Source organism: Eschrichtius robustus, chromosome 6 (genome assembly GCF_028021215.1).
Source record: "Eschrichtius robustus isolate mEscRob2 chromosome 6, mEscRob2.pri, whole genome shotgun sequence".
Taxonomy (NCBI): Eukaryota; Metazoa; Chordata; class Mammalia; order Artiodactyla; family Eschrichtiidae; genus Eschrichtius; species Eschrichtius robustus.
The window spans coordinates 41,870,035-41,888,848 of NC_090829.1; the positions used below are offsets into that span (position 1 = coordinate 41,870,035).

Genomic DNA, 18,814 nt, shown 5'->3' on the forward strand with positions numbered 1-18,814 from the left:
TTATGAAAGATATCTTTATGCATTCATGCCTACCTAACCTTTTTGAGCAAGTTGTGTCAGACACTGATTTAGGAACAGAGGAGTGAATAGGACAGACACAAACCCGGCTCATATGGAGCTTCCATTATTGTAAGAAGAAACAGCCAATAAACAAGTAAGTATGAAGGATAATTTTAGATAGTAATTATGGCCATAAAGAAAATAAGATAATACAAAAGTTTTTGTGTGAATATGTTTTCAGTTCCCTTGCGTATATACCTGGAAATGGAATTGCTGGGTCATATAATAACTCTACATCTAACTTTTCCAGGTACTGTCAAACTATATTCCAAAGAGGCTGTACCATTTTACATTCCTACCAGCAATGTATGAGAATTATACTTTCTCTACATCCTTGCCAACACTTGTTACTGTCTTTTTGATTATACCATCCTGGTGGGTATAAAGTGGTACTTCACTGTGGCTTTGATTTGCTTTGCCTTAATGACTAAGGATGTTGAACATCTTCATATGTGCTTATGGACCATCTGTATGTCTTCTCTGGAGAACATTAAAATTTTAAACCATTTAAAATTAGGTTGTTGGGACCTCTCTGGTGGTGCAGTGGTTAAGACTCCACGCTCCCAATGCAGGGGGCCTGGGTTTGATCCCTGGTCGGGAACTAGACCCCACACGCATGCCACAACTAAGGAGCCCTTGAGCCGCAACTAAGAGCCCACATGCCACAACTAAGGAGCCCACCTGCTGCAACTAAGACCCAGCACAACCAAATAAATAAATATTAAAATTGGGTTGTCATTTTTTTTTATTGAGTTTTAAGAGTTCTTTATGTTTTCTGGACACAAATACCTTTTCATATATATGATTTGCAAACATTCTCTTCCATTCTGTAGGTTGTCTTTTTCACTTTCTTGATGGTTTCCTTATAAGTTTTTAATTTTGGAAGTCCAATTTATCTATTTTTTCCTTAGTTGCTTGTGGTGTCATATCTAAGAAACTACTGCCTAATCTGAGGTTATGAAGATTTATGCCTGTGTTTTCTTCTAAGAGGTTTATACTTCTGAATGTTACATTAAGCTGTTTGATTCATTCTGAGTTAATTTTTAAAAAATATGGTGTGAAGTAGGGCTCCAACTTCATTCTTTTACATATGGATATCCAGTAGCCTCAGCACCATTTGCTGAAAAGACTATTCTTTGCTCACTGAATTTTCTTGGCACCCTTGCTGAAAATCAATTGATCATAAATGTGTAAGTTTATTTCTAGACTCTTGATTCTATTTCACTGATCAATACGTCTATCCTTATGCTAGAATCACAAAGTTTTGTTTTCTCTAGCTTTGTAGTCAAGTTTTGAAGTGAGAAGTCCCCAAACTTGGTTCTTTTTCAAGATTGTTTTGGCTATTTCTGGGTCCATTGCATTTCCATATAAATTTTAACAGGAATTGCATTTAATCTGTAGATAAATTTGGGAAGCACTGCCATCCTAATAATACTGAATCTTCCAATCCATGAACATGGATGTCTTTCCACTGATTTAGGTCTTGTTCAACTTCTTTCAAAAACGTTTTGTAGTGGTCTAGCTTCTTTAACAAATAAATTTAATAGGGGAAAGAAAAAAAGGAGAAGAAAGTTGTAGAGTAACAGAAACATAAAGACATAGCTACCACATGCAATGTGTTGACCTTGTTTGAATACTGATTTGGTAAAATTGTGAAGAAAAAAAAAAAAAGAGGCAATAAGTAAAATTCAGATACTGATCGGATTTTAACATTAAGGTTTCTTAAAGTGCTCTAATGGTATTGTGGATATGTTAAAAAAAATAGCCGTACTTTTTAGAGATGCAACCTGGGTGAAATTAGACGATATCTGGAATATGTGTCAAAATAATTTGGTGGGGAAGTAGAGATATAGAGGAAACCTACATAGTTCATTACATTATTCTTTCTATGTTCCTAAATTATGGCATGAAAGTTGAAAAAGTTTTTAAAAATCTCTATTAGTTACCAGGTAAAGTACAGAACATTAACTTTCCTTGAGAGTTGGCTCAAGTGAAAGTCCAAGCCCTATTTTCTCAATAAAGTCCAGTATTAAACTGAAGATGCATTCTGAAAAAACAAAAACAAAATGCAAACCAAAAACCTATACCAAGACATAAGTACCACACTTAAGAAATGCAAACTTCATAAGAATGTAGTAGGAATATTTAAAATAAACCACAACTCTAAATGACAAATTATTCTATTAATCAATTCTTCTGAATTTAGCTAAGTGTTCCCTCTTTTCTTTAAAGTGCTTTAAATTTTATAGCAGTGGGTCTCCATTTTGACAGTACATGAATATAACCTAAAGAGCTTTTTAAAGCCCAGGTTTCTAGGAAATATCCAGATTTACTGAAACAGAATTTCTAGGAGTAGAGCAAGGGAAATACACTAATATTTTTTCTTTAGGCTTCCCACAGCTGATTTTATTGTCCAGCCATGGTTGAGAAATAGTGAATCAGGTTAACAGTTTTCCTTATGCTATTATTGTGCTTTATAGGCTCTTAGTCATTCTAAGATTAAAGCATGCTATTTACCTCAGAAGGGTAGGGAGAGCTTGCTGCTTGCTGCATCTCCCTTTACCATCGTAGTTTGACAGCTACTGCTTATAATATAAGTGTGAACTTCTCACCTTCTCTTTTTTGGCTCTTTCTAGATGCAGATTCTTTGGGAAAAATATTTATATGGAAGGATTTTAAAAGAATAAAACAAAACAAAATTAAAGAAAAAGATTTTAAATAACTGAGAGAAGACAATTTAGGAAGCCCCTAAGCAGCATATTTCAGTACAAAGCCTTTATCACAGTGCCAGTGAAGCTAAGCATTAACTAAACTTGCCAGGTGCAGTGAAGGAGAATAAAAAAGGACAGCTGTTGTGGGGAGGGGGGTGGGGGAAGGAGCAGGAGAGTGGAAGAAGAAAAATAGGAAAAGTAGAAAAAATAATAAGTACTTGTTTCAGATGCTACCCAAGTTGCTATATGAACTGCCCTGGTCTACGTTAGAAATCAGTAATTTACAAAGAAGTCAACTTGGCTTTTTTGGGGGGGGTTGGGGGGTGGGGAGGAGGAGGTTCTTGTAGTAATCTATCTCATTTTCTCCATCTTTAAAATGGGGATATAATAACTCACTCTTTTCATCGCAGATATGTTATTAGGTTAAAAAAATACTTTACACTATTGACGTTACCCATGTTCAAATGTCACACTTAAAGCAAATAGTGGCATGTTTTTATCAATAAAAAACTCACCTGAACCTTAACTTCCTGGTGGCTGAGCAGAGGAACCAAATGAGGGACTATTCCAGAGTCTATTACCATCTGTATCTGTTCGTTGCCAGCATCAGTAAGGTAAGAGAGGGCCCAGACCGTATCTACCAATATCTAATGAATAAAAAAAATTCAAATAGCCTTTGAATATTTTCTCATTTCAAAAATTCTTAACCATATGGACTAACCTATGATTGTTCTACTATCTTCTTTCTTCCCTTTTCTCTCTAAATTCACTGGAATCAGTCTTCTCTATTATACTAAGCATCATCATCTATGAATGTCTATATCAAGTGTGTGCATCTTATAGCCATATTTAGGATGTTTAGGTTAATTATGATCTTGTTCACAGATTGGTATCTACTCTTAACTCACAAAGATACAAACACACTACACAGCACATAAAATATGAGAAAAAGACATTCTCTTTCCCGAATGCTCAGATTGAGGGATACTAGGTCCAAGGACACTGTGATAAACGCATGTAGTTGGAAAGAGTATATGTATCCAACATACACGGTGGTTCAAAACATCTGGGCTAGGTGAATATATTCAAGGTGTTCTCACATCAATACCATGTTGGTAGGTCTAAAGCCAATACTCCAGTATTAGGATTATAGTACTTTCATCTTTTCCAACCAGTTCGCTTTGCCTTATAAAACCAGAGGCAACTTCCCAAATAGAAATCTCCCACAGCTGCAGATCAAGACATTAAAAGCAACCATAGGTCAACTTGTGAGATCTATAATCAAAAAACATGTTCTAGTTAAAAAAACAAAAAAAACAACAAACAAAAAAAAACCCCAAAAACCAACCAACCAAACAAAACTATAATTTACATCAGCTGCCAAAAGTACTTTAAAAAAAAAGCCTCTGTAATTAACTTAATTATATTTCAAAGTACAACAGGCCATTGTGTTTCTTCTTTCTTTGTATGTGAAGTCCTAATTAGAAGTTATGGCCAAAACGAAGAATGACAAACAACTGTTAAACTGCTAAATAATACAATTATTGACAAAAACACAGTAATAAATAATTGTGCCTGAAACTTTACTTCCGAAAGCCTTTCTGGAATATGAACTCTGTCAAAAGACAAACCAGAAAAGTCTGAAACCTTTAAATTCTAAATCAATGATATGTTTAAAACATCCAAGAAGCTCCTAGAAGAAAATAGCACTTTGCCATTTTCCCTTTCAGAAATTCAAGAAAGCACTATGGATATTTTTAATGTAAAAAGAAGACACCGAATGAAAAATTCACACACATAAAGTGGTATCAAAATATGTGAGACAACTAAATTTCAACTTACAAAAGTAACTTTTTTTTTGCCAAAATTTGTTGATATAGGCAAAAAAACTTCAAGTTACTTGTGCATGACTGTATGTAAAATCCAGATGTATTTTTTTAAAAAGGCCCAATACTAAACATGTCATTAATATGCTCACATCAAAATCACAATTTAAATCAGGCCTGATCTTATAGGCACTTTTTGTGTCAGCAAAGTTAAGTCTATGATAAGTTTACTAATTACAACTAGAGCGTAATTTCAATGTTTCACTTATGGTTTGTGGAAGCAGTTTCGTTATTTTATTTTTTTTATTTCTTTGATGGCCTGATTTAAGAACTTGTTCCTAAGTGTTAACCTAACAAGATTTCATTTTTAGTAAACATTATTGTTTAGTAAACAATATTACTAATGCTACTAAAAAAGAACAATGCAAACTGGCTTGAGAAATTCAAGATATATCAAAAGCAAGAAAAACGGAGTTACAATCTCAAATGGATTGGGGTAAACAAGTGGAAAGAACACAATACATCTCTGAATAAGGTCAACCAAGATGTCTAGTTTTCCAGAAGAGTTATAAACTTTGAGATTAATCTTTCTTGAATATCTTTTAATAAAAGTAAAATACAAAAAACTGTAATTTAATCAAAGAATTTGGCTATAGTAAGCCAAAACCAAAATTTGTTTACATGTGTGTTTTTTTTGCTTGTTTGTTTTTTAAACACCCTAGACTATCTGGAGCTAGAAAAAATATCTTTAGGACAAAGATCATGTTCATCTAATGAATATCAAGCACATTATGTCACTGCTTGATGCAGTATAATTCTAACTTTAATTTGTTCCGTATCTTTACAGAGATCCTGGCAAAAGGGTATTAATACCCTAGAAACTGTGAAGGAATGAAGCAGCTTGTCAGACACTGATCATACCAAACTGTGTTTTTAAAGAACTACACAAGGTGCTGATTGTTACTATGTGTTTTATTCATGTGATTTTCTTTTACCCATTATATTCCTAGCTCTTCTAACACAATGAAGGCTAGACTGAATTTATAAGCAGTTACGGCAGTTTCTCACTCATTCATACTTCCTGAGTTGCTTTCTCCTTTGCTCTCTGTGTTATTAAGTATGAGTAGGATATATTTATTATGTTTAAAATCTAGTCTGCACTGATTTTTTTCCTTTTTGTTTGTATACTCAAGAATTATCTCTACACCAAGTGAAGCCATTACCAAAGTCACTATAAATGAATTAATAGAGTAAATATGAAATTAAAGAGCAACTGATATTCATGGTTTGGTGTAAGAATGGTATATGAATACAAACCCATGCATAAAGGCACAAATATTTCTCTTTATTACCTTTCGAAAAATACCACCACTAGGTGTTAAGTGTTCTCTCAAAGGCCAGCTGTCAAAATGAGCTTTCATAAAAAGCTCATGAACAATCAAAGATAAAATCTTAGTGAGAGAGATTACTAACTGGCAACTTTAAGAACTTCCAATGTCAGTTTTCACAACACTAATATATAATATATGCACATACATTACTGCCCAGACCAAAATAACAGGCTTGATTTCTTCACTGAAATTAAATATTGTGATATGGGTAAACACAGAGAAAATATAAAATACCAAACTATGTACTGCAGCTCCTGAAATGAAAAAATTTGATAAAGTACACTGACATAATGTCATTTTCTCCCCTACGTCATTGGGACAAGCCCTAACCATATATACATATAAAAATATAGGACGGGAAGCATTTACTCACATTTACGTCTGTGTGATGAATTAAAACACAAAGAGCTGGAAGAATCTGAAGAGAGAAATATAGAGATTTTAAAATATACACAGATAAAAACATACACATAATGATATCTACTTTACTTTAAAAGAAAACAAAAACAAAAATACTTGTTACCTCCTGAATGGTTTCCATTGGGGGTGGTGGGTCTTTGTGGCGACATAAGTTGACCATAACCCAAGTAACATTTCTTAAGAATGTTATAGGAATAGATGGACTTATGAAGGAAAGTAAAGGTTTCACAACTCCAAGACTTATGACATAATCTCTACACTGTGGCCCATCACCTGTAGGAAGAAGGATTTATTAATTCAATACAATAAGCAACTCAGAAAACGTAAAGCACTGGGTTCAATATGCTACTTCCTGTATTTGAACCAAGTACACTATTTCGTTTTATGTGAAAGTTTTAGACAATAATAACCTAGTTCACATTTTAGGTCTTTGAGCCAAGAGAAGCAAGATAAGGTACTAAGATTTTTTTGCACATTATTCATGTATTCAGGTTTATATGCTGTTCACCCTAAAATGTTTTTATGCCATCTAAAAGCCTCAGTAAGGCTTTAAAGTACTTTGTGAACACAGAATTGTTGCTTTTTCTCTTCTCTCTCAATGGTACTCTAAGTTTAAGAAACTTTCATGTTATAAAAAGAGATATATTGAAATACCATTACAGAGAAAATATTTGTAGAATTTATACTGATGATCTAATATCAAAGCATAGAGAATATTAACTATAAATTACTCTATACACTTAGAAACTATGTCTCAAAAAGGCAGGGGAGAGGGAACCAATACCCCTAGATCAGTGGTTCCCATAGCGATTTTGGGGCCCTATCCCAAATCTGTTGAAACAGAAACTCTGTGGGTCCAGGATTCTGTTTTAACAAGCCCTTAATATAATTTTGATAACACGCTAGAGTTTGAGAATCACTGCCCTAGAGAAAAGTGCCAAATTTAATTTCCTCTATCTAGAGTATCACTGTAATTTGTAGTATGAAAGCCACACTGAAGTATTACATTCTGTAAGTGAAAACACTTTGCCCTGCACTGTGGTATTTGAAGATAAAATGCTTGTTCTTTTTGCATCCATGTATTCTAATTAATTCTATAATGTCACTGGAGTTAAAAGCCAAAGATCAAGATGTTGTATTAATAGTTCTAAATCTACAATTTGGTATAAAAGTGAGGCACTCTGGATATACAAACGATAGCATTCCTAACAGTAATATACCATATGCCAAGAACAGCTTATAGGGAAACTCTCCCATTTGAAAACTCACAATTGTGGGGCACTAACCATACCTTACCTTCCATCTTGGCCCCCAAAAGGGTAATAAAGAGGAGGTATATCAGAGCAAAACTGATTACTTCCATGCAAAAATAAAAAAATCTGTGGCAAAAATAACTTTTAACATCATGGTACACAATACAGTTCAGACTCCAGATTTTTTCCATTCTCCACTGGAGGATAGATTTTTGAATTTTTGAGTTTGGGTAAAGTTAGGCTGTAGTTAAAAAACAAATTCTTGAAATATTGGAATTGTCTTTAATTATTCTTCCTACAATTATTTATCAGAAAAAACCTGAAGGTATGGCAATCACGGTGGTCAACATTCAATGAGACTGCCTATAAGGTGCAGATACCACATGTATGATGATGACTTCATGATGATAGTGGATAACATTACTATATTTCATTGCACTAAAATCCACAAGAGATATAAAAAATTTCAATTTAGATTCTTCTCAGAACTGCTATTATAGAGAAAAATTTTGGTTTAAGTTTTGCCTCCTCCTTTTTTATTATTTCCTAGGATAGTAAGAGAGTTGAGGAATAAAATGGACCAACATAATAAAGGAGAAAGAGGAAAATACCTAAATCACATACATATTTCATAATTATTCAAATAATTAAGAGGTGACTATATACAAAGAGATATAATGGTATCACAAGCAACAAAAATGTTCATTCTGTTTACTATGGGTTTATACTTAAACAGCTGTAATTTCTGTAAACTAGTTCATAAAAACTAATACTAAAAAAGGCAAATTGCTTTTTCTTTTCAACTACTAGTAGTCATTTTTATTACATAGTACATGATAACAACGATTGTTGGACTAGTATTACAAGTTTTAGACAAACCTATGATATTTCCCAATGCCCACACTGCTTGCTCACAGACATTTTGATGGGGTGAATGGAGAAGCCTCAGGAAAAGTGGCACAGCATCTGAAGGAAGAAAACATAAGCTATCATTTAAGTTTGAAGATACTGTTATATATCAATTATATTTCAATAAAATTGAAAGAAAAAAGGTTGAAAACACTATAATCTAAACCAAAAATCAAACTTGTTTCTTTGCTGAAATCCCAAAAGAAAGAAACCTATCAAAAATATATTTAAAATATATCTTCATTAATTGATTTTCATTAGAATAACGGTAGTGGAAAATTTCTGGCTAGCAGACTATACATCATCAAAGTGACAGTTTTAACATACAGACAAATGTCAAATTAAGCTGATAAAATTTCATTCACAGTTAAAACCGGATTTAATTCCAATTTCAATAAATTAATTCCTTAAAGATTAGCATTATCTTCAAATTTGAAAAAAACTCCAATTATTAAAATAACTTTTGAATATAGAAATTTAAAATAACATCATATGGGTCTTTAGCCAGGCCAGTGATTCCTGTGCCACGTGAGACCTTCTGAATCAGAAAATGATTCTGTTGCTTAACACAAGGAAAAACAAAGAGACGTTTAACAGAATAATACTGCACTGAACAAATGATTCTTCTATTTCTTTTCTTCCCTCTGATATTGCTCTGAAAAATGCTATTTGAGTACATGTAGATCAATCATGCTTACTTATAGTAAAAAGTAATAAAAAGTAATTCATTTATCCATTACTTTTGGTGTATTAAGACAGACTAACAGTGTTAAAACAAATTCTAAGCCTCTTTCTAATCTTTAAGGAACACAAAAGAGAAAGGAAAAAGAGGGATTAAGACATTGTCTTGAGATCATAAAATTAACTAAACAGTCAACTATACAAAGCAAAACCAAAAAAACCAAACCCTAAAATCACCTGAACCCAAAATTAATCAGTTTTATTAAGATTTAAGGAAATTATCTTTTCTATGTAATATTATAATACAAGTGTCTATATAATAAAATCCTCACTGCATAACACTTTTGTTCCCTTTCAAAATCATGACAGTGCTTAAGATTTTAACAGGCTTAGACAAGTATACTGCTTACATATTTGAAGGGGATTTTGAAAGTACCTTCTTTAAAATTATTAATTTCTTTGTTTAGTAGAAGAATCAAATAGTACTTATGAAAATAATTCAAGTTATTACTTTCAATAATTATTTCCCACTTACATTTCTTGGAACATAAAAAACAACCAATCCTATAATAACAATGAAAAAAAAAAATGTCAAGCCATTCTCTAAAGTAGGACTACTTTATAAAAGAAGATTTCTTTAAAATGTATAATGGACATCTCATTAACAGTGCCCAACGGGTAGTATGGCAACAGGAAAAACACCTTTATTTATTTAATGTCCTATAAACACAATAATGTAACTACTACTACAATTACGAAATGTTCTCAGATTTAGAATCAAATGAATTTTTCGAAATAGAAAATGTCAGGCAATGGGACAAGATGATCAAAGAAACATACTTGAGTTGGCCTATTTCAACCACCTTATTTGTTACTGAATTCAAAATACTTAATTACTTTATAATATAAATAGCTCTATTCTTTTAGGAAAAGCACTGAGTTTTTTAATTAACTTTTTTTTTGAAAATCACAATTTTGTCTCTTAATAACCAACTTACTGGACTGAACTACTGCTTGAGTTTGTTCAGAGGTTCCAGACGCAATGTTTGTCAAAGCCCATGCAGCTTCAAACTGTAAAGAAGGACTACAAAAAACAAATAATTTTGAACAGCAGGAATTTCTACATTGGCCCAAGTATCTACCAACCACTCCTCCCCCTAGCATTTTAAAAGTATTAAATATTTTTATTCAAAAGATCTATGCACCCAGTACCTTTTTTTTAACTTCCAATGACTATTTAAAATATCTCTTCGGTATAAAAAGCATACAACCTCCTCAGGTGTCCTTATTTTTAATAAGAACTCTGTATTAAGATACCTGCACATTACTACCCAAACAGTTTTCTCAAGTACCTATCAGGCTAAACTAGTTCTTGCCAATTTTCAAAGCTTAAAAGTTAAATATATCATTCTCAAGTTCCCGTTTGGTCTTTACTTTCCTCTCTTGGTGTAAACATACCTTACACTGTTTTTCACTTTGGCTTCTCAACTCCATCTTATAGCCCTTTTTTTTTTTTTCTTTAAAGACCAAACTAACTACAAGAAAATCTTGTCTTCTGCAAAGGATACATCCTAAATTACTTCTTAAAATAATGTACTTACTTGTCATCTCTTTCAAGACAATGGACTAAAATAGGCAATATTCCAGATTTTATTAAGTCATCAATTGGTGGATTTCGATCACTGGACAAAAGCTTCCTATAAGAGATATAAATATACCCCTTGTGAAACTTAATGACATATAATTAAATTCAAATTCACATTTGATATATTACAATAAACTGAATATTTGGTGCAAATACTCTCCCTGCAAGCTACTTTTTAAATTTATATAATGCAACCTTTTCTCTATTATAAAAAGATTAATTTATAAATTTACAGAGATTATTAATAATTAGGAAAAAAATGGTAAGACATGAACTACTTTTTTTTAAGTTAGGACAAAAGCAGATAGGATGCTGGTACAAGTTTATAGCTGATACTAGTGTCCAGTTCTTCATCCTACTCTATATACCAAATCAAAGGTCATAAAAGCTGAACAACATTCTCATCTCAACAACTAAAGGAAATGAAATAAACACAGCAATACATAGGAAAATATCCAGAGAAATATTGGAGATACTAAGGTGAACAAGACAGACACATCCTTGCTCTCATGGAGCTTAGAGAGTAAAACAACAATACCTAGTGCCCATTTATACATATGGCAGACTGCAGTTTTAGCTGACAAATCCTAAATGTGGCCTAACACAAATCTTCACCAATTTGAATCCCCTGCACTACTATATGAAGACAATGTTTAAGCAAGCTTAATCAGATTATTCCCCTATATAAACCAAGTGATGGCTGCTAATTTACTACCCTATCAATGTAAACTCCTTGACTGAGTTTTTTTATAACACTCCAAGAACTGGCTCCATCTTATTTATCTAACTAATCTTATTCTCTGTAATTCAACAACAGGTCAGTTGTCTGTCCGACCATTTCAATCTAATTTCTAGGCCCTTCAAATCCTATTCCCCACACTTGGAATGCTCTCTTTTTTGCCTATTCAAACTCTATCTTTTCAAGTTAAATGTTTTCAAAATACCCTCTCTGAATTCCGAGAATATATACACGGCATATGGCTACATTCGCTGTTGAGCATCACTATTTTTAATATAGTTTTGCCTTCCTGATTAGGTTCTAAACTTCTTACCAAAGCAAGAATTATTCCACTTGCTTCTTCACAGTATTTTCCGTAATAAATGGTACGATTCTTTGCACAACGTAGGAAATAAACCCAGTCGTTCTTAATCAAGGTTTCAAATTTAATAAAAGAAATTATTTTTTATTACTTCACTGAGGACATTCTTAAAGAGAAATGGCCCTTTTTCTTTGACTGTAAAATGGCACATACAGTATCTACAATGTATCATCAGTTTGGTGACACTGTCTTGCTCTGTGCTAAGGTGCCAGTAGTTTACCCACAGTTGCTTTTGCAACATCCATGTGAATGTTAACACAGTAAAAACAACAAAAAAAAAGGCAAATAAAGTCTCAGAATTATTGTGAAAATAATACCACCTGAAGTTATCCCAGGCTCTCCTAGGGATCCACACACTATATTTTGAGATCCCCTGTCTTAGGAGCCTTAGGGCTTTAATTATCTTACAGAACTCATGTTGAGAAGAGCTGCTCCAATACTATAATCAACTCTGACAATGGTGAACATAATGTATCAATTTCTTAATCATTCTTCCTATTAACATTAATTTGCCATTTTGAGATGTGAAAACTTCTGTGATTTTCTTCCTACACAGCGAAGTCCTCTCTAAGAAGTTCTTCTACCTGTGGTGGGCAACACTTTAATTCTATAATTTCCATATGTGTTCTAGGCCATTTAAAGTGAATACGTAAAAGTAGGAAAGTCTAATAAACATAAAAGGGACTCATGCACTGGATAAGATATTATACAAAACTGTGAAGTTTTTTTCCATTTTAAAATTCTGTAACTAGAATCAATTTCTTGCTTAAGCATCTCTTTCCTACAATTACAACATAGGGTGTTATTCTTTTATTTATAAAAAAACAAAGAGGGCTTCCCTGGTGGCGCAGTGGTTAAGAATCCGCCTGCCAATGCAGGAGGCACGGGTTCGAGCCCTGGTCCAGGAAGATCCCACATGCTGCAGAGCAACTAAGCCCATGCGCCACAACTACTGAGCCTGCGCTCTAAAGCTCACAAGCCACAACTACTGAGCCCATGTGCCACAACTACTGAAGTCCGCGCGCCCTAGAGCCCGTGCTCTGCGACAAGAGAAGCCACTGCAATGAGAAGTCTGCACACTGCAGTTAAGAGTAGCCCCCACTCACCACAACTAGAGAAAAACCGCGCGCAGCAACAAAGACCCAATGCAGCCAAAAATAAATAAATTAATTTAAAAAAAACAAAGAAACCACTATATTGTACTATGATACAACCATGTCTTCCCCAAGCTATTTATTAATACAAATGTCTCAGTAATAATTTTTTCTTGTTTTTCCCTTAAAATATGAGGGCATAGGTTTTACAATAGAAATGTGCAAAAATAACTAAATATTCTTACATTGACTGAGAAGTGGGAGTCTCTGTAGTCCTAAATCTTAATGTGTACTTCCCTGTACACTGTTACAGTAATCTTTAATTCAATTCATTGTTTGATCAATACGAGGACTGTGAGAAGAATTAGCTACCTGAGCAGGATTTGATGAATCTGACTTTTAATAAAATTAAATACCTATTAATCAGTAAAAGGTAAAAAGCTTTATAAATAATTTTCTTCTATTAGTCTATAGCAATACCCTGTCAAATCAACTTTTCCCTAGCATTTGTACCTATTAGCCACACTAAAGCCTCAATGTATTAGTGAGTTTAGAAAATTGCTAATTTTAATACTCTAAATCAGAGAATAATTTTGAAAATAAATTCAGTTGGTCTATGACTGTTCTTCATCGTTTGTCATCAAAGTCAATATAAGAAACAGGACTACTATATAGTGAAAACCCAAAAGAGAACTCCTGTGTAAGTTACAAAATATGTCCTTAAAATTTAACTTACCTAGCAGCTTGAACTGCACTTAACTGAATTCCTTGGTTATCACTTGAAGCATTCTATAAAAAACAAAACAATTTTTGATGCAGATACACAGTAATTAGTTGTTAAGTCCAAGAAATACAAATGAAAAGGGGGGGAAACTCAACTTACTTGAACAATAGCTTCTAGAGAGGTATTTTGCTGGGAAAAAAGTTAGAGAAAACTAAGTTAAAAATCACCTTGTAATTCTGTATTTATGTAAAAATTTATCACTGGTATTTTTAAATTACCAGAATAACAATTACTTACCACTCTATAATCGCCATCTATGTCAGAGTCTTCACAGATATCTTCATGTGGTACATTCCTTCTCTTTAAGAGATGTTCATCTCTTTTATTCTTTAAAAAAAAAAAAAAAAACTTCAGTTAAATTTTAAAAAGCTAAATACTTTCATACAAAGGTTAGCAGTCCTGTGCCTACAAAAAAACATGAAGTGACTTTTAAAAGTAAAATGCAAATGCAGAAAATTAAACCAAATTGTGAATTAAACACTTAAGCAACACTAATTTGAGCCCCAAACCCCAAATATTACATTTTTAATGAACCGTGAACAATGTATAAATAAACTAAAAAACAAAATAATTTGATTAGAAAAGATAGTGTACAGTTTAGCCAGAACCAAACATACATATTTATTTAAAAGTACTAAACCATTTTATACATCATCTGGGAGCTTCTCTTTATCACCTAAAAACAAAGTCAAAGCAAAAGTTGGGCAGTTCAAAATCAGACAAAAATCCACAATACCTTACAAAACTTAAGGGCCACTTGAATTTCACTAAAAATGTTTGGGACAAACTTAAAAATATATTCTCAACTAACCTACTTTAATACTTGAAAAGTTGATGAAATTTTTAAGTACCAAGTTCCTTTTATGGAGTAATTACTACTGTAAATAGCAGAACTATTTAGTATGACATATACTTTATATAAATCATTTAAAATTACAGAAGAAAAGATCATTTGATAATGTGTTTATCTCTATATATGGATAGTGGACAAACTGGATCTTGTCAACTTCAATAGCTTGTCAAATTTAGTCAATCTTTCCATTTTCAAAAGAAAAAGAAATGCCAATTAAGCACTTGAGATTAATATACGTTTGCTAATTTCTCTATATGCTGTAAGGTTGTTAGAATTATGTTTGAAAGTACCCAATATTAATCAGGCTCACCTTCCTTAATTCAACTACAACTTCATTTCGTTGTCTTCTCATAGTCTACAAGAAATTAAAGAAAATTATTTTTTAAAAATCACCTCAAATTCCATCACCCAGAGAAAACTGATATTAACATTTTGATGTACATCCCCTTATCTTTTCTTCTACTCGTATATACACATAGTCATATTTTACTCATAATAAAGATTGTATTATATAGATGATTTCCTATCTTCATTTCATATTCACATTCTCAAATACTGAACATCACTTTGAAATTATTAATGGAGTTGTAATATTGGATATATCATAAAAATTTTAAACTGTAACATAAGAATTATTAAAAATACAAAGGTACAAAGAAAAAAAGAACCCATAATCTCACCCCCTATATGAACTTCCTATTTAAAAAGTAATATATATACAAGGTAATCTCACCCCTCCATGTGAACTCCCTATTTAAAAACTAATATATGTATAAGGTTAGTAAATGCAACTGCTTTAAAAAAGGGGGGGTGGGGGAAGGGGAGAGAACCTTGCTGCCCATTCATAGTTTCTTTCTCTAAAGGTAAACATTGTTAGATTTACTATGATTTTGACACACTTATCTATTTATTCTGATCTTCACCTTATTTTTGTTTATTTATTTAAAGATCGTAAAGATCTGTCATGGTGGTATAGGCAGATCTATTTCATTATCCCTAAGAAGCACATTAATTATTCTACCACATACTGTAACCATTCTGTTTTTTAAAGTGTTTTTCTCATTTTAAAGTTACCTAACATAGAGGACTTCCATGGTGGTGCAGTGGTTAAGAACCCGCCTGCCAATGCAGGGGACACGGGTTCAAGCCCTGGTCCGGGAAGATCCCACATGCCGCGGAACAACTAAGCCCGCGTGCCACAACTACTAAGCCTGCATTCTAGAGCCCACGAGCCACAATTACTGAAGCCTGTGAGCCTAGAGCCTGTGCTGCGCAACAAGAGAAGCCACCACAATGAAGAGTAGCCCTCACTCGCTGCAACTAGAGAAAGCCCATTGCACTGGATAAGATATTAGGTGAAACATATTTTGCAACAATAATCTGATTTCTATTGGTGGTGACAAAAATCACAGGTAATTTTAATAACTACTGAGGTTTACTGGCTACATTATTAACTGAAGGGAATACTGTTTCAGTTAGAAGTTAGTGAAAACAAAGATGTAATTAATTTTTTTCTAAGTTCAGGGGACCTCCTGAATTCCACCCATAGACTCCATGGGAATAATAAGGACTCAGTAAGGAACTCCTTTCTCCTTTTTAGAACTCCTTTCTAAAAAGTCAATCAGGTCATGTTACTGCCCTCTTCAAAACCATCCAATGGCTCTCCACTTTGGAGTAAATGCCCAGTCATTATAATGGCTTAAGTCTTCCCACCTCACCCCCTCCCTGGTTACCACCTCTAAGATCTCAGCTCCTATCATTCTCTCCATTCATTCTGCTGTATCCTCAACTAACTTTGCTATTCCTCTAATGCACTGGAAATTCTCTCTTCAAGGCCTTTTCTAATACACTATACAGCAACTGCTAAGAAAATGGACTCCGAGCTCCCAATGCAGGGGGCCCGGGTTCGATCCCTGGTCAGGGAACTAGATCCTGCATGCATGCCGCAACTAAGAAGCCTGCATGTTGCAACTAAGAAGTCTGATGCTGCAACTAAGACTCGGTGCAGCCAAAATAAATAAATAAATAAACAAATATTAAAATAAAATAAAAATACCAAGACAATTAAAAAATACTAATAAGATAGGCTGCAAAATGAATAAAAATAATTAGACAAGTATTACAACAAGAGTTTCAATATTCACCATAGTTTAATCATTACAGCCTTTAAGAAGTAAGAAGAAATATTTTTCTTTTTACAAGTAAGGAAACTGAGGTTTAGAGAAGTTAAACTACTTGGCCAAGGCTACATGGCTAGAAGTGGGACAGCCAGGATTAGAATTCAGACAGTCTCATACAAAGCCAGTTAACCACTATGCCATATTGTCTCCCACAAGTCTTAAAGTCAAATAGAGTTCAAGCCAATTTTAGAGCCTATGGTTCATTCCAAAGCAAAAGTACTATTATCAAGACAATGCGCTTTCGCTGTATCACAATACAAAAACAATAAATAATTCAAATAAACAATAACATAAAACTATGTCCTGTTTCTCACAGAAAATAAAATCTGCAAAATGTACTACTTAAAAGATTTGTTCAGTAAAAGGTAGACTTTTGAGGGACAGAGATTATTTCTAGTCTAGTCTCTAATCCCATCTAAAGAAGTGGGATTAATGTACAATGAATGGGCTTTAACTTCTTAATAAAGCAAACTATTAATAAATCCTAAACAACTGCTATATATTGACCTAAATATTTATTTACACAATTTTTTCCCCATTTTAGTACATCTTACTTATTAAATTTGGAGTTTCTGATAATTTGAAACTCTTAATAAAGGTTTTATCAAGACAATTTAGCACTGTAGTTGCTGTGACGTAAGCTTTGGGCTATTACTATCCACAGAAATATTTGCAAAATAAAAGAACTGACAACCTCTTTATATAACAGAGCAAGAAAGAGTTTTCTTCTCTTGAGAGAAAGCTGTTACCTCCAAGGTAAAGAGAAGATTGAATGAAATAGTAAGATAGAAAGATATCCTACGCAACAACCTGGCAGCATTTACCCATGTTTTTTATTGCAAAAAACAAAGTGTCTTAAAAGTGGTATTAGATATTTAGACATTTTCAAATCACAACCCCATCTCGAATCAAGAAGGACTTTTATTTCTCTGAGGTCTCATGAAAGGGATTTATAAGGCTTCTTTTTCTAAATCTTAACTTATCTTAAAGAGCAGGGTTTTTACATACTACATACAAATAGAATAGTTCTGGATTCGCATGACTTAACTGATGCAGTAAGCTGTCAATCAGAATTCCAAAAGGCTGCCAAACTGGCCAAAGGCTTATTTATAGGCCAAAGACTATCTAAAAAACAAAGGCTGTAGAGGGTGCCCACCTCCAGCCCCCCACCCCCAATAAAGAGTAGAGTTCAGGCTGCTCTGATCATCCAGAATTTTTATATTTCTTTGCTTGTAATACAGCTTCAAAGTTCTAAATTCAGGCAAAAGGGAACAAGAAATTGTCAAAAAATTCAAACAAGTGAATCTTACAGAACACAGAATGGTATTTCCATTTAATAGGTATGTAGTTTTTAAAATTAACAAATAATTACTATGTATCCATTACTGTGCTAGGTTCTAGGGATTAATTACTTTCTCTGCTCCAATGGGGTGAAAAGTAGAGTACTTTCTTTCCAATTTATGGCTAGTTAATTTCTAAGTCACTTTTTATCCATATAATATACTGTTTTCTTTAAAACTTTAAACACTATTAACTTAAGATATGATGATGTAATAATATACTGTATGAAACTGAACGGTTTAAATTTTCTTGAGTAAAAAGCTAGGGTTTAGATCAGTAAGGACTCAGTAAGTCTTACTAGAGAAAAACGTTTAAAGAAAATTCTAAAGTTAGTCATTCAAAGGTAAGGAATATAATACTTTGATTTTATTTCATCCAGCCTGTCATTTTTACCCTAGGAATACTGATACTTAGATAATAGCACAAAAAAGCAAAAGAATAAAAAAATTTACCAGGCATAAGATCTTTTGTGAAGTGATGAGCTATATTTTAAAATTGGTATGTAGTAATGTTAGCACAACTCTGAAAATTTGCTAAAAATCATTTAATTGTATACTTAAAATGTG

The 18,814-nt window shown here is 33.0% G+C and overlaps 1 protein-coding gene across 1 annotated transcript in view; it reads right to left on the reverse strand.

The window, feature by feature from the left end:
• Nucleotides 1–18,814, reverse strand: part of KPNA4 (karyopherin subunit alpha 4) — a 54,243-nt gene that overhangs the window by 12,642 nt on the left and 22,787 nt on the right. The window contains exons 2-11 of the mRNA XM_068546190.1: nt 15,038–15,082; nt 14,112–14,201; nt 13,974–14,003; nt 13,827–13,879; nt 10,853–10,948; nt 10,250–10,335; nt 8,541–8,627; nt 6,512–6,681; nt 6,362–6,406; nt 3,287–3,418 (exon numbers count right to left, since the gene is read on the reverse strand). Coding sequence (XP_068402291.1) covers nt 3,287–3,418; nt 6,362–6,406; nt 6,512–6,681; nt 8,541–8,627; nt 10,250–10,335; nt 10,853–10,948; nt 13,827–13,879; nt 13,974–14,003; nt 14,112–14,201; nt 15,038–15,082 — 834 coding nt within the window. The remainder of the gene's footprint in view (nt 1–3,286; nt 3,419–6,361; nt 6,407–6,511; nt 6,682–8,540; nt 8,628–10,249; nt 10,336–10,852; nt 10,949–13,826; nt 13,880–13,973; nt 14,004–14,111; nt 14,202–15,037; nt 15,083–18,814) is intronic.